Genomic DNA, 13,367 nt, shown 5'->3' on the forward strand with positions numbered 1-13,367 from the left:
CAAAGTCAAGCAAAAAAATTCTAATTGTCTATTTAGTCTCAGTCTGAATGTTTTTTAGTATATCTACACATACTAGATAGTGACCTCTACAGTAGAATAATCGTACCTCAGAAAAATTCAAGATGATTCACTGGGATATGAAATAAAATGCTTATCTTCTATACATATTTACTTTAAATCTCATTATTTCAAATTTCTCTGATTTAGATGTGTGTTTTATAATGTATACAGGAAATCAGTGCAACGGTTCAAAATTTTCTATTTAAGGTGTATGTTCTATAATGTACACAGTAATCACTGCAATAGTGCATGTTCATCTTTTATTCCCCCAACAGGATGAGTGATTAGAAAAGAGTAGGAACCACTGCCCTAAGGCTCCTACTTGACCAGTTTTCCTCCTTAAAAATCCTCAGCCTCTGTCCTATTTTGCAATAAGACCCCCACAATCCTTACATATAACATCTGCCACGACTCTCTGCTGACCCAACACCATTATGCCTCTATTCATACCCACGGGTAAGAGAATCATCACTGGATGAAAGCCACTGTTCTTTTCCTCTAACAAGATCAGAAAAACTACTTATCATATTGTATCCAGTAAGTAATCTGGAAGGTTCTACTTCTTGATACTATTCTTTAAGTCCAGTAGACTGGCATCTGAAGATTCAGCTCAGCAATTTAACAGCTGAGGTTTCAGTCCTTCACAGGTGTCTGTGAAGTTCATATGACAAGTAGTAATGTGATCTTGCTGAGTCTCAAATTTGAATCAACTATGCTTTCAAGCTGCTGTGAAGACCCAAATTATTTAGCACGTGATGCCCTGTATTTACTCTCACACAGCTATATTGTACTCTGCTTGTTGTTATTAGGGCCAGGAGAGGCTTCAGTTGTTTTTTTTTTTTGCTATCCTTTACTGCAGAAATCCTCACCAATTTACTATAAGTTTACTGTAAAGAGTCCTTGAATCCAAGTGTGTATGTCTGCATGTTTTATTATTTTTTTTCAGTTAAAGAACACTAAAAATATAATCATTATCATGTAGGATTTGGCAAGTTTTTGAATGGCCCCTAAGAGAGAACTGTGATACTTAGAATGGCTGGAATTCATGCATTATTACAAATAAATCTCAAATGGTATTCATGAAGTGGGGCATTCAATTCATGAACTGCTAAGATTGTGATCAATGTTAAAGATATTCAAACGTATGTTTTAAATACTCTTCTCAAGATAGAATTCTATGGCAAACATAACTACATTCAGAAAAATACCACTAAGCTTCTCCTTTTCAACCTTCCAGGTCAGTAACATATCTCAAAGGCCCTTCTCTCACCCTCAAGAATATCTTCATAAAGTGCATGTACTCCTTCAGGCACAATGACCGCCAGGGCAGTTCCACAGAGAAGGCCGGCACCCAAGACAGTCACCAGCTTTAGTCGCTCCTGGAAAGAAAACATCAGAGACTGTTGAAAAGATTGAAGAATGAATAGGAAAAACTCTAAAGTATCTTAATCAGACTATGAGCTGCTCATTTGTGAGACCAAAATCTACAATGGCCAGTGAATATGAAAAAGGGTCAGCGTCATACATAATCAATGCTAATTAAAAATAAGATGCCATTCTAAAATTTACCAACCTGGTAATGATGTGGGAGGACTTGTCTACCACCCCTGATAGTGAGAAATGAGCACACTTGTCTAACACTGGAAAGAATGTGAATTGCTACAACCTACCTGGATCATGATTTGGGAATTCAGATTTAAAACCTCAAAAATGTGAATTCTGAGGATCACGGGAAGATGGCGGCATGAGTAGTGCAGTGGAAATCTCCTCCCCAAAACATATACATTTATGAAAATACAATAAATACAACTATTCCTAAAAGAGACACCAGTGGATACAGTAAAACAGCCAGGATACATCTACATCTGCGAGAACTCAACATCACACGAAGGGGGTAAGATACAAATCACAGCCAGGCAGGACCCAAACGTCCCCCCACCCCAAAACCCAGCGGGAAGAAAGGAGTTGGAATGGGTAGGGAGTGAAAGCCCAGGACTGCTAAACAACCAGCTCTAGAAATCTGCACCTGGAGCACAGACACAAGGTGCACAAGGTGCTGGATATTAGAGAAATGGAAAAGCAAAACCTGCAGGCAGGTCCCCGCAACTGGCGCCCCTGAGACAAAAAAAAAGCGAGTGCTTTCTGCAAGTCTTAAAGAGACAGGGACCTCACAGCTGGATGAAGTTGTCCTGGCACACTTAGTCAGCAGCGGGGAATCCCGGGGAACTTTAGGCGCCCTAACCCTGTGGGCAGCAGCGCAGCTCTGAAGCCCCTCACGGCACTAAGCAGCCTGCCAGTCATTCCCCCAACTGGCATGGCCACCGACACACCAGTCCAGTAGTGGGAGAGTGGCAGCATGCGCAGGGGGCGGTGGTGCCCAAGGGGATTGGGAGCGCCTCGTGCGAGCCCACCACGGTGGCTATTGAGCAGCCCGGGAGTGGCTCGCGTGTGCCGGGGGCAGCAGCACCAGAGGGGCCCAGGAGAGGTCCACACAAGCCCAAAGCAGCAGTGACCGAGAGGCCTGTGTGCACCGGCAATTGCAGCACCAGAGGGGCCTCGGAGAGGTCTGCACAAGCCCGCAGCGGTGTCGACCAAGTGGCCCAGGAGTGGCCTGCACATGCCAGTGGCGGCAGCACCAGAGGGGCATGGGAGAGGCCCACGCGCACCTGCAGCAGTGCCGGAGGGAGCAGCTGTGCTTCCAGCAGCCAACTGGAATCCCAGCCTAACGCACAGCCGCCCGGGCCAGACCCAAAGGCTGCTGCTGGCACAGAGCTGCCTGGCAGGGGCGCTGCTATCATGGAGGAGCGCACCTGGTGTGCCTGTCACTCCCCGCAGGGCTCTGCGATGCTCTGACAGAGACCCTGCCCACAGCAGCTTAGGGGACTAACCCGGTGGCTGCTCCAGGAGTGCGGGTAACCGACACAGGCAGTGGAGAAGGGCAAGGCATCCAGCAAGCATGAAAGGACTTTCTTCTCTCAGGTGACACACCTGCAACCTGCCTACAGCCACTGCTATCACCATGAAAAGGCAGAAAAATTTAATCCAGTCCAAAATAGTCCAGACAACCCCTGAGAGAGGATCTGCAGAGACAGATCTAACCAGTCTCCCTGAAAAAGAATTCAAAATAAAAATCATAAACATGTTGATGGAGCTGTATAGAAATATACAAGAGCTAAGGGATGACGTACAGAGGGAGATTACAGAAATGAAACAATCTCTGGAAGGATTTATAAGCAGAATGGATAAGATGCAAGGGGCCATTGATGGAACAGAAACCAGAGAACAGGAACGCATAGAACCTGACACAGAGAGAGGTAAAAGGATCTCCAGGAATGAAACAGTATTAAGAGAACTGTGTGACCAATCCAAAAGGAACAATATCCGCATTATAGGGGTACCAGAAGAAGAAGAGAGAGAGAAAGGGATAGAAAGTGTCTTTGAAGAAATAATTGCTGAGAACTTCCCCAAACTGGGGGAGGAAATAGTTGCTCATACTACGGAAGCACACAGAACTCCCAACAGAGGAGACCCAAAGAGGACAACACCAAGACACATAATAATTAAAGTGGCAAAGATCAAGGACAAGAACAGAGTATTAAAGGCAGCCAAAGAGAAAAAAACGGTCGCCTACAAAGGAAAACCCATCAGGCTATCATCAGACTTCTCAACAGAAACCTTACAGGCCAGAAGAGAATGGCATGATATATTTAATGCAATGAAACAGAAGGGCCTTGAACCAAGAATACTGTATCTAGCACGATTATCATTTAAATATGAAGGAGGGATTAACAATTCCCAAACAAGCAAAAGTTGAGGGAATTTGCCTCCCACAAACCACCTCTACAGGGCATCTTAGAGGGACTGCTCTAGATGGGAGCACTCCTAAAAGGAGTACAGAACAAACCAACATATGAAGATTGGAGGAGGAGGAATAAGAAGAGAGAGAAATAAAGAATCATCAGACAGTGTTTATAATAGCTCAATAAGCGAGTTAAGTTAGACGGTAAGGTAGTAAACAAGCTAACCTTGAACCTTTGGTAACCATGAATCTAAAGCCTGCAATGGCAATAAGTACATATCTTTCAATAATCACCCTAAATGTAAATGGACTGAATGCACCAATCAAAAGACACAGAGTAATAGAATGGATAAAAAAGCAAGACCCATCTATATGCTGCTAACAAGAGACTCACCTCAAACCCAAAGACTTGCACAGATTAAAAGTCAAGGGATGGAAAAAGATATTTCATGCAAACAACAGGGAGAAAAAAAGCAGGTGTTGCAATACTAGTATCAGATAAAATAGATTTCAAAACAAAGAAAGTAACGAGAGATAAAGAAGGACATTACATAATGATAAAGGGCTCAGTTCAACAAGAGGATATAACCATTATAAACATATATGCACCCAACACAGGAGCACCAACATATGTGAAACAAATACTAACAGAATTAAAGGAGGAAATAGAATGCAATGCATTCATTTTGGGAGACTTTAACACACCACTCACTCCAAAGGACAGATCTACCAGACAGAAAATAAGTAAGGACACAGAGGCACTGAACAACACACTAGAACAGATGGACCTAATAGACATCAATAGAACTCTACATCCAAAAGCAACAGGATACACATTCTTCTCAAGTTAACATGGAACATTCTCCATAATAGACCACATACTAGGCCACAAAAAGAGCCTCAGTAAATTTCAAAAGACTGAAATCCTACCAACCAACTTTTCAGACCACAAAGGTATAAAACTAGAAATAAATTGTACAAACAAAGCAAAAAGGCTCACAAACACATAGACACATTAACAACATGCTCCTAAATAATCAATGGATCAACAACCAAATTAAAATGGAGATCCAGCAATATATGGAAACAAATGACAACAATAACACAAAGCCCCAACTACTGTGAGACTCAGCAAATGCAGTCTTAAGAGGAAAGTATATAGCAATCCAGGCATATTTAAAGAGGGAAGAACAATCCCAAATGAATGGTCTTATGTCACAATTATTGAAATTGGAAAAAGAAGAACAAATGAGGCCTAAGGTTAGCAGAAGGAGGGACATAATAAAGATCAGAGAAGAAATAAATAAAATTGAGAAGAATAAAACAATAGAAAAAAATCAATGAAACCAAGAGCTGGTTCTTCGAGAAAATAAACAAAATAGATAAGCCTCTAGCCAGACTTATTAAGAGAAAAAGAGAGTCAACACACATCAACAGAATCAGAAACGAGAAAGGAAAAATCACGACGGACCCCACAGAAACACAAAGAATTATTAGAGAGTACTACGAAAACCTATATGCTAACAAGCTGGAAAACCTAGGAGAAATGGACAACTTCCTAGAAAAATACAACCTTCCAAGACTGACCCAGAAAGAAACAGAAAATATAAACAGACCAATTACCAGCAATGAAATTGAAGCCGTAATCAAAAAACTACCCAAGAACAAAACCCCCGGGCCAGATGGATTTACCTTGGAATTTTATCAGACATACAGAGAAGACATAATACCCATTCTCCTTAAAGTTTTCCAAGTAATTGAAGAGGAGGGAATACTCCCAAATTCATTCTATGAAGCCAACATCACCCTAATACCAAAACCAGGCAAAGACCCCACCAAAAAAAGAAAACTACAGACCAATATCCCTGATGAACGTAGATGCAAAAATACTCAACAAAATATTAGCAGACTGAATTCAAAAATACCTCAAGAGAATCATACATGATAACCAAGTGGGATTCATCCCAGGGATGCAAGGATGGTACAACATTTGAAAATCCATCAACATCATCCACCACATCAACAAAAGAATGACAAAAACCACATGATCATCTCCATAGATGTTGAAAAAGCATTCGACAAAATTCAGCATCCATTCATGATAAAAGCTCTCAACAAAATGTTTACAGAGGGCAAGTACCTCAACATAATAAAGCCCATATATGATAAACCCACAGCCAACATCATACGGAACAGCGAGAAGCTGAAAACTTTTCCTCTGAGATCAGGAACAAGACAGGGATGCTCACTCTCCCCACTGTTACTCAACATAGTACTGGAGGTCCTAGTGTCAGCAATTAGACAAAACAAAGAAATACAAGGAATCCAGATTGGTAAAGAAGAAGTCAAACTGTCACTATTTGCAGATGACATGATATTGTACATAAAAAACCCTAAAGACTCCACTGCAAAACTACTAGAACTGATATCGGAATTCAGCAAAGTTGCAGGATACAAAACTAACACACAGAAATCTGTAGCTTTCCTATACACTAACAATGAACTAATAGAAAGAGAAATCAGGAAAACAATTCCATTCACAATAGCATCAAAAAGAATAAAATACCTAGGAATAAACCTAACCAAGGAAGTGAAAGACCTATACCCTGAAAACTATAAGACACTCTTAAGGGAAATTAAAGAGGTCACTAACAAATGGAAACTCATCCCATGCTCCTGGCTAGGAAGAATTAATATTGTCAAAATGGCCATCCTGCCCAAAACAATATACAGATTTGATGCAATCCCTATCAAATTACCAACAGCATTCTTCAATGAACTGGAACAAATAGTTTAAAAATTCATATGGAAACACCAAAGACCCCGAATAGCCAAAGCAATCCTGAGAAGGAAGAATGAAGTGGCGGGGGGATCTCACTCCCCAACTTCAAGCTCTACTACAAATCCACAGTAATCAAGACAATTTGGTACTGGCACAAGAATAGAGCCACAGACCAATGGAACAGAATAGAGACTCCAAACATTAACCCAAACATATATGGTCAACTAATATTCGATAAAGGGGCCATGGACATACAATGGGGAAATGACAGTCTCTTCAACAGATGGTGCTGGCAAAACTGGACAACTACATGTAAGAGAATGAAACTGGATCACTGTCTAACCCCATACACAAAAGTAAATTCGAAATGGATCAAAGACCTGAATGTAAGTCATGAAACCATAAAACTCTTAGAAAAAAACATAGGCAAAAATCTCTTAGACATAAACATCAGTGACCTCTTCTTGAACATATCTCCCCCAGCAAGGGAAACAAAAGCAAAAATGAACAAGTGGGACTACATCAAGCTGAAAAGCTTCTGTACAGCAAAGGACACCATGAACAGAACAAAAAGGTATCCTACAGTATGGGAGAATATATTCATAAATGACAGATCCGATAAAGGGTTGACATCCGATAAAGAGTGACACCCACCTCAACAAACAAAAAGCAAATAATCCAATTAAAAAATGGGCAGAGGAGCTGAATAGACAGTTCTCTAAAGAAGAAATTCAGATGGCCAACAGACACATGAAAAGATGCTCCACATTGCTTGTCATCAGAGAAATGCAAATTAAAACCACAATGAGATATCACCTCACACCAGTAAGGATCACCACCATCCAAAAAACAAAGAACAACAAATGTTGGCGAGGTTGTGGAGAAAGGGGAACCCTCCTACACTGCTGGTGGGAATGTAAATTAGTTCAACCACTGTAGAAAGCAGTATGGAGGTTCCTCAAAATGCTCAAAATAAAAATACCATTTCACCCAGGAATTCCACTTCTAGGAATTTACTCTAAGAATGCAGCACTCCAGTTTGAAAAAGACAGATGCACCCCTATGTTTATTGCAGCACTATTTACAATAGCCAAGATATGGAAGCAACCTAAATGTCCATCAGTAGATGAATGGTTAAAGAAGATGTGGTACATATACACAATGGAGTATTACTCAGCTATAAGAAAAAAACAGATCCTACCATTTGCAACAATGTGGATGGAGTTAGAAGGTATTATGCTCAGTGAAATAAGCCAGGCAGAGAAAGACAAGTACCAAATGATTTCACTCATATGTGGAGTATAAGAACAAAAGAAAACTGAAGGAACAAAACAGCAGCAGAATCACAGAACCCAAGAATGGACTAACAGTTACCAAAGGGAAAGGGACTGGGGACGATGGGTGGGAAGGGAGGGATATGGGTGGGAAAAAAGAAAGGGGGCATTATGATCAGCATGTATAGTGTAGGAGGGGGCACGGGGAGGGCTGTGCAACACAGAGAAGACAAGTAGTGATTTTACAGCATCTTACTACATTGAGGACAGTGACTGTGAAGGGGTATGTGGGGGGACTTGGTGAAGGGCGGAGCCTAGTAAACATAATGTTCTTCATGTAATTGTAGATTAATGATACCAAAAAAAAAAAAAAAGAAAATGTAAGAAATTATCCTCAGAATACACAGATGAAAAATCAAAGACCACAGTTAAGAAATGGTCTACCTAAGATTATATGACTGGGCTACTAAATTGTAGAGGCATGGTTAAATTTGACATTGCACTCTGCTGCTCTAGACATTTCAAGACACTGTCCATCACATGGTACAGTACATACAACCCATTATATAAAATTTACCTCTGAGAAAAGATAACATTCAATCACACAACCTCTTTAAATAGCGTGAGCCCAAATAACCACTTGGCAACACCAAGAGGAAAAAAACAAATTGTAATTAGTTATAATTGTTCTCTATTGATTGCTTCTGAAAGTCCATGTGAACATGATAAAGAAAGGACAATGTAATGAGATTTTCATAACATTTTATTTCTTCAATGTGGAGGACTATTCTTTATACTGATAAAATGTCCTACTTACGTTTTGGTCTTAAAATGTCCTTACTTTTAAGAAATGATGATGACAATAGTTATTGTTTTTCTTTTTAGTGTCCTTACTTGGCAAAATCGAAAGCGAGTAATCCTGCATGAATTTTCCCTATTTCAAAAATATTATTGGCCTGTGAAACTCAAAAGCCTTGAAAACCCTGGTGTATACAGTAAGCATGAGATCTGTATTATAATAGCACACACACAAAAAATCAGAAGCAAAGAATTTGAGAATTTGTAGAAAGATGTCATAAGTTGACCTAAGTAAATCTTCTAACTTTGTAGTATTTCCTTGCAGGAAAGGCAATGTGAGCTAGAATCACTGTATTACATTTTGAGTTCATTTTGAAATTAAGTAAAGCACATGTATTTACCAATGAAGTTAAACATCCACTGTACACTGTTTGTGTGTCCCTGTAACCCCTCCCCCCAAATTAAGTTCTATGACGACAGAGTCTTTTGTTTTTAATTTACTACTGAACTTTCAGTTTATAGGACAGTATCTGGCACATAATAGATTCTCTCTAGATATTTATTCAAAGAATGAACTGAATGCCCAACACCATGCAAGACACTAGCGACTTGGTACCCACTACTTCACTGGCCCTAATATCAACAAATATACAAATGTGGTGGAATCTCTTTACAGTATTTGTGAGGGGAAACAGGCCTACAATATCCCTTGTTAAGCATTAACAATATCAAAAATTTTCAGTGGCTAATTGATTTGTAACTTATGCTTTGGCTCACACGGTATTCTAGTACATATAATAAAGATCTATCATAGGATTCCATCACAGTAAATGTGAAGCAATGCTGTCATTTGTCTCACTAGTGAGAAAATCTTGAATGACATCTATTTTTTCCCCAGGAGCTCAAAACCTTGTTCAGTCACTTTTTCAATCTTAAACAAAGTAACATGAAGATTATTTTAGCCTATATAACTTTTATCAGCTTGGTAGATGTCTGCCAGGGTTCTCACAGTGACAGCTATTATAAAGGCAAAACACTTTTGATGAGAAGAATAATCAATAGTAAAAAAATGCATCATTGCTTTAGGTGGTAGTTTCAATTTTTATTTTTAATTTCTTAACTATATAAATATTCCTTCATACAACTTCACAACTTGGAATTCAATCTCAAAACTGTGTATATGTCGAAGTTAAAATGCTGACAGGTTCTCTTCTTTGCTTATAGTAAAACACTAAAAGAGTGTATTGAAATGAAGAACTACGAATCCCAAGTGTAGTTCAAGATGAAAAGTGAGTTTCCAAAGCAACAGTTTCTGTCAGAGAAGTGACATATTTGCTCAAGGGACACATGAGCCATGCAATGCCATTGCTTTTATGTCATCTCATTTTACAGTTTCACAGCTGTAGCCTGACTAAGCCAAAGGACTCACCAGGCATATTAATTAAAACAACAGCTTGTATTCAACACCATTAACTGTCAATGCCAAGTTCTGAAGTCAGTCTACTTTTCTTGGCAGATACCAAGGTAGTTAAATGGTTTTTCTTTCCTTGCTCATAGAAATAGTCAATAAATTGTTCGGTTCAACTAAATATAAGCCAATAATTTTTAAAGCTTTTAATATTGAGAATAGTTTTTTCCAATGCCCCTGTACTCTCCTACTTTAATACCAAAAGCACCAACTATAGTTTTTTTTTAATGTATTTTTTGCACCAACTATAGGTTCCTAAAAAATAAAGACGCTTCTCTTGTTAGAAGATCAATCCTTTCAAAGCTCTAAGCACTGAAGAGATGAAATATCACAGAGCACAGAGTAACTCTCGTTCAAGCAACAAAGGCTTTCTCCATATTCTTACAAATAAACCTGCTTCAAGAAGATGCTTCCTAACATCAATTTAACTACTACATTTCCTGCTGCTAAGTGTAATTAACATGTAATAAAGAAAACTCAAATTCTGACTTTGTCTTCAAGTCCTTAAAACTGAGAGAAGATGCTAAAAAGTTACTCCCTCTAAGTAGCAGCTGTGTGACCCTAGGCACACAGTGTCCCAGTGTCCTTCTCTGTAAGAGGGGGTTGTGAGGACAACTATTATTATTCTATGATCATATAGAAGGATGGTATGAGCTCACTTACACAAAGTAACCTTTATCTTCAATTATCATGAGAAGCATGCAGAAAAAGCTTGAAGCCATTCCTTCTCAAGAATAACAAAACGAAACCCAGATACTTGGATAAAAGTTCCAGTGAACAAAGCTATAGTTGCCATTTTGCCAGTGGTATATAAGCTTTCCTAATTCACTTGACATAGAGGTAGTAACAAGCAATACTATCAATGCCACTTCCTCCAATCTTAAGAAACAAGATGAATTTGTTTTTCTTTTTGTATAAGAATCCTTTCTAAACATAACGGATCTAAACATAAATGGAAATCCCGTAAAAGTGTTTGGTATGACTACAAAACCAAAACCAAACAAGAACCCATTGGGAAAGAGCCTGGAAAAACACTGGCAATAAATAATATATTCTTAATGTATAAGAAGTTCAACTGAACTAAGACAATTTAAATAATAAAATATTTTTTTCTCTATCAAATTCAGCAAGGTTTTAAAAATTAACATAGTACTCAGTGTTTGTGAGAAGTGTCATTTGCATTTGCTTAAAAAAATACATTAAAAAAACCTAGTAATACAGATTGAGAACCTTTTTAAGGACATTTATGCCCTTTGTTCCTGTCATTCTACCCCTGAGGAAATACGCTTAAATATGGTCATATTAGTAGACATGAAAATATTCATTCAATACTATTATCATGGCAAAAACTTGAAAACTAAATGCATAGTAAGAATTTCTATACATAAAATAACAGTGTAATGAAGACATTTAAAAATGCCTAGAACATATTTTTAATTATAAAAAATGCTTATATTACTAGGTAAAAGAAGGGAGAATGCAAAATTATACAGGTACCACATAAACAACCATGTTAAAAATGCAAACAAATAGAAAAAAAGGAATGCAAAGAAACAGAAATGTTAGTAGTAATTCTCAATGGACAGTGGAATAACAGATGATTTTGCAATCTTTTTATAGATTATCATGTTTTCTACATTTTCACAAAGAGCCTCTATTGTATAGCTAGGTCTTAGAAAAAAATTTTTTGTTCATCTAATTAGAGACTATATAAATAATGGCTTTGAACTTACTAAACTTTGAGGCTGTTTCCTAATCTATCAACAGGACAAGAATGATCTCTTCCAAGGTTACTATTACGATCAACACAGACTTGACACACAAGCTGACACACTGCAGCTCTTATTATTTTTAATTATTGTGTTATGGTCAGATTAGACAGCACAAGGCCCTTAGCTTAAACAGAGATGTTTTTCCCTTTATTTGGTTCTAAACAACCATACTTTGAGGTTTTTTAATAATTTGAATTTTTTTTCAGTCCTCCCCACCTTGTTGTTATGCTGTGACATATTTCTTCTACTTACTCCCACCCTTCCTACTTTGCTGTTTCTAGTTGTCAAAGAGCTCGGAAATAGGTCCAAGCCCAGGGGTTTAGACTGGTAACTCACAAACATGGGTCGGTTGGCCCACACAGTGATATATTTTAATTAGTAGCCAAAATATGAAATTCAGAAGATTTCACATAAAAATCCAGATTTCTAGCTTCTGAAGAGTAGGACAATTTGAGAACACCAGGGATAGTATCATCAAATGGCACATGCTCTTCACCTGACCACAGTTCTCACTACTCCCTAACTCCCAGGCAATGACACTGAAGGCCAGCTGGCATGTATCATGACACTTGAACTGTTTTACCTTTCTTTAAGCCTGACTCACTGATCAGCCTCAATAGTTATTTGATTTTTATGACCCATTACCTAGTTGCATTAGTCAGAGTACAATTAAGAAAGAGAAATCATAGAGTAATTTGAACAAGAAATGTAACATTTAACATACAGAACAACTATAACCAAGGACTGGAATAATGACAAATTAGCTAGCAAGAGAGAACTAAAGAATATAGGAGTAGCAGATAAAAGGAACAGTGACTACCCAGGACTAAGATAAGAGTGCTCAAAGAAAAAGTTCTACAAGGGCTGAGATCCAAACACTGCTAGAGAGGGTGTGGCTGGGGCTCAATGAATGGCAGTAAAAGGTTCTGGGCCCAATTCTGGTACATATGTGGCTGGGGGGGGAGTCCCCCATACCAAGCAATGTTGGGACACCAGCTGGGTGACCTACAAGTTCACCTCAACTCTGGACACTACCTGGAGACAGAATCAGCTCAGGGCTCCTCCCACACCCACCCCAGCCCTCCCCTGGACCTCTGCCCCACACTTTGGAGGCCAGTTGCAAGTCTAGGGGATCATCTATAGATTGGGGGTCCTAAGGACCCCCTCCTCCTTGTGTTTGGTTGATTTGTTAGAGTGGCTCACAGAAGATAGAGAAACATTTTATTTATAGATTACAGATTTATTATAAAAAAGATATAATTCAGGTAGAAGAGATGCATAGGGCAAGAGCCAGAGCTTCCATGCTGTCTCTGAGCATGAAACTATCCTAGCAACTCCATGTGTTCACCAACCTGGAAGCTCTCTGTACTCCTCTTCTTTTGAGTTTTTAATGGAAGCTTCATTACAGGGCAAG

At 38.9% G+C, this 13,367-nt stretch overlaps 1 protein-coding gene and 1 long non-coding RNA gene across 7 annotated transcripts in view; one reads left to right on the top strand and one right to left on the bottom strand.

Annotated features, from left to right (window-relative positions):
- Positions 1 to 10,669, top strand: part of LOC140850727 (uncharacterized) — a 69,584-nt gene extending 58,915 nt beyond the window's left edge. Inside the window, exon 4 of one of the 3 annotated variants that reach the window (XR_012133776.1) lies at positions 10,433 to 10,669. This is a non-coding gene — a long non-coding RNA (uncharacterized lncRNA). Of the gene's footprint in view, positions 1 to 1,297; positions 1,434 to 10,432 lie in introns of those variants that run through there. The other 2 variants (XR_012133777.1, XR_012133775.1) reach the window with 2 other exon arrangements.
- The window catches only part of SLC39A9 (solute carrier family 39 member 9), a 70,158-nt gene that overhangs the window by 43,300 nt on the left and 13,491 nt on the right, over positions 1 to 13,367 (bottom strand). For 3 of the 4 annotated variants that reach the window (XR_012133774.1, XM_037001271.2, XM_073242217.1), the window contains one exon: positions 1,331 to 1,439. The exons of the other annotated variant lie outside the window; for it this stretch is intronic. Coding sequence is in view for 2 of the 3 variants with exons in the window: in XM_037001271.2 (XP_036857166.2) it covers positions 1,331 to 1,439 (109 nt within the window). In the remaining variant the exon portion in view is untranslated. The remainder of the gene's footprint in view (positions 1 to 1,330; positions 1,440 to 13,367) is intronic. 4 annotated transcript variants of the gene reach the window in all.

Source organism: Manis javanica, chromosome 8 (genome assembly GCF_040802235.1).
Source record: "Manis javanica isolate MJ-LG chromosome 8, MJ_LKY, whole genome shotgun sequence".
In the NCBI taxonomy this organism is placed as follows: domain Eukaryota; kingdom Metazoa; phylum Chordata; class Mammalia; order Pholidota; family Manidae; genus Manis; species Manis javanica.